The sequence below is a fragment of the Phalaenopsis equestris genome, unplaced genomic scaffold (assembly GCF_001263595.1).
Source record: "Phalaenopsis equestris unplaced genomic scaffold, ASM126359v1 Scaffold000443, whole genome shotgun sequence".
NCBI classification, from domain to species: Eukaryota; Viridiplantae; Streptophyta; class Magnoliopsida; order Asparagales; family Orchidaceae; genus Phalaenopsis; species Phalaenopsis equestris.
The window spans coordinates 338747-342145 of record NW_018164884.1 but is presented as its reverse complement, the minus strand read 5'-3'; the positions used below and the strand labels follow the sequence as shown (position 1 = coordinate 342145).

The 3399-nt window shown below is 41.5% G+C and overlaps 1 protein-coding gene across 1 annotated transcript; it reads right to left on the bottom strand.

Moving 5' to 3' along the window:
* Positions 1 to 752: 752 nt before the first annotated feature.
* Positions 753 to 3399, bottom strand: LOC110027770 (pentatricopeptide repeat-containing protein At5g40400; the record flags this gene model as incomplete). The annotated part of the gene is given in 1 exon segment (XM_020729319.1): positions 753 to 3399. A coding segment is annotated over 1 exon segment (1439 nt), but the record flags the coding sequence as incomplete, so codon positions are not given.

The window sequence follows — 3399 nt, the reverse complement described above, 5'->3', positions numbered from 1 at the left end:
TTTACTTCCAGTGCCCAATTCAATTTGGGAGTACATCAGTTTGGCCTTCATTCCAAACCTCTCAAGGACCAAATGAGATGTTTATTGTATCATGGTAGTAGTTTGCCATTTTTTCAAGATAGAAATATTTCCATGCTGTCAATATTCCACGCCATTTTTCTGTGAAATAGTATGCTTACATGGCATCCTCCATTAAATTCATTAGTTTCTTTTAGAGAGAAGTATGGAAAAGATCATATATAAATCTCCATCACAGCTATGTATATCATTCGAAGATAGACGGACAAATTGAAGTGGTCAATCGTACTGCTAATATGTTAATAAGTCTGATAGGAGACCATTCGACACATTGGAACAAAATCCTCAGTCAAGCTTGTAATGCCATTATCAATCGCTCAAGTGTGTTAGTCCATTCAGCATTGTATGCACTAAAAAAGCCAAACCACGTGGTCGATCTACCTGTTTTACCAAAATGCAACAGCGAAAAAAACTTCCACAATGGCAACTAATTTTGACAGTATGCTAAATTTAGTCAAGTTGAGGTTACATCAATCAAACAACAACACAAACAAAAGCATCGTCATTTAGAAGTTCTCAAAGTACGGGAACTCATTATGGCTCTTGTACGCTCACGTTTGGGCACATCATTTAAATTACAACAACAAAAATTAGAACCCTTCCCAAATTTGATGTTACATCAATTAAACAACAACACAAACAAAAAGTATCATCATTTAGAAGTTCTTAAAGTACGGGAACTCATTATGGCTCTTGTAAGCTCACGTTTGGGCACGTCATCTAAATTACAACAACAAAAATTAGAACCCTTCCCAAATAATTAGAAAATAAATGATTACTCTTATATACTTTCACTTCCACTCAATCTCCATATTTCCCCAACATTCTTATCTATGCACTTATAGTTATTATATGGAGCCTGATTGTATCAATCAATTATTCACTTAGAGCCCTCAATTTTTGCTTGCCATGCTTCACAATGAGTTTCTTTATGCAAGACACTCCAGCTCCTGGAGGGAAGCACCATAACGCCTATATGCAAAGCCCCTGCTCAGAGACAAGCAGCACCACAGCGCCCAGTCCAGACTCAGAACTCAACAGCATGACAATGCAGCGTCTGAAGGGGAGCACCACAACACCACTATCACGGCGCCCCTATGCTAGTAACAGAATGCAAGAAGTTTTTACTTAAAATCTCAGCTTCCCTATGAGAATGGTGCTCGCTGAAGAGTTGGATTTCAAATTTTCTCTTGTGCAAGGGAGAGGAGTGTCCTGAAGTGTTTCAAAGTATTGAGAGACATGAGTTTGGTGTAATTTGTACAATTCTTCTAATTTTCTTCATAATAAATTTCTTGGCGTGGTGTGGCTAAGTAGTTATTTACCGTTCTTGGATTTCTTGGCTTTTTCACATTAAATCTTGTGTACTTTATTTTTTTCTGTGGTTCTCTTATTTTGTTTGATTCTCATCAAAATTTTACTTCAGATTGCTCGAATCAGTTTCCACATCTTTCCCAACACTTATCATCCACCAGATACCAACTCAAACACTAAAAACTGTTGCCACCTGTTATCATTTCTGACTATCCCTGCTACTATTTTTTTTATGCAAAGAATAATAGTGCCGAGGCTGTGACCTCAGTATAAATATAGAAAGTATTACTTTAGGGAAGATGGATAGTTGTTTCTTCTATTTTCTCATTTCATAGAAATATGGACTGTCAGCCCCATTATTTCCACAGCTGGTGCTTCCTTTCCTCTGAATACAGATCTCTACACCATAAATTTCCTGTTTCTCCTGCTTCTTTTCTTCCCTCCCTGAATCTTTCTCTGTTGAGCCTCTCCCTTTCAATATAAACATCCCGAGGTTGATCAACTAAGAAGTCTTCCCACCCATTATCTTCTCTACCCCAATGTATGAGATTTCCGCTAAGAGTCCTGACTGCTACACATCTAAACTAGATACATTTCTCAACAGTCCATTAACCAATAACTTGCACGTTTCGGGATTTGGAACAAAACCCAGTTTCATCATCCTATTCTTCAACTCAAATGCCTTCTCCATATCCCCTTCGTCAGCATAAACTTTGATTAGATCATTAAAGACGGCGTTTTCATGGAGCCCAAACTCCAACACATAGTACTTTACAAGGTCTTCAGCCTTGCTCACCTCTCCTCTGCTGCAGTATCCACTAACCAAAGCGGCACAAGTTACAGAATCTAGAACATGTCCACAACCTGCCATTTCTTCAATCAAACATTCAGCCACCGCTAGCTCGCCTATTTTGCAAAGAAAACTAATGAGTATGGTGTATGTATACTGATTAGATTCAATATCTATCTCAACCATCTCGTCCTTGAGGCTAAAGGCATCCGCCCTAGACCCTAAATCACAAAAGGACTGAATGATCAGATTATATATGTCTACATTGGGTTTGAACCCATCTTCAACCATCCATTTCAAAAGATTCCTTGCAGCATTTGGCCTCCTTTCATGGCACAGAGCAGCAACAAGATGCTTATAGGCATCAAACGAAACTGCGGCTCCAATCTTTCGAAATTGAGCGAGAATGTTCAAACAAGGAAGCAGCTTTCCAACATTTACATAACCTTTCACCACCTCCGTGCAGAGAAAATTATTTGGAAGGTAGCCGCAACTAATCATGGCCTGAACCAATATCCACGCTTCCCGCATCTTTCCTTCTCTGGAGTAACCAAAAACCATAACTCCAAAGCACATCTCATCCGGGCTCAGACCTGTATGACGCATTCTGTCGAACAGCTGGTGTGCTTCGGGAACTCTCCTCTCCTTGCAGAGCGACTTCATCAGAACAGTGTAAGTCACCAAATCCGGCTCGATTCCTCTTCGATACATCAGTTTATATAATCCCAGCGCTTCTTCTAATCTCCCTTTCCTGCAATACCCATTAATCAGCGTGTTATAAGTGACGACATCAGGATCGAAGCCATTCATTCCCATCTCCTCCAAGAACTCCCTCGCCCTCACGGCATCATCAGCTCTGCACAGCGCGTTAATCATTATGTTAAAAGTGTAGAGATTAGGCACAACTCCAGCGTTCCTCATTGCCGTGTAAACCTCCCAGCAGCCATCAAATTCGCCAGCTTTTGCAAGAGAATTTATAAGGGAATTGGAGGTGACCGCATCGGGAGGGAACCCAGCATTGACGGAGCGGTAGAAGGCATCGAGAGCTTGGCGGAGGAAGCCAAGATGGAGGTACGTCGTGACGAGGAGGGAGAACACGGCGGAGTGGAAGTTGCATCGGCCGGACGAGGCGGAGGATAGGAGAGAGGAGAAGGGGTCGGATGTCGGGTGGGTGAGGATGAGGCTGCGAAGAGTGGAGAGAGAAAGGGAGAAGTGGCGGG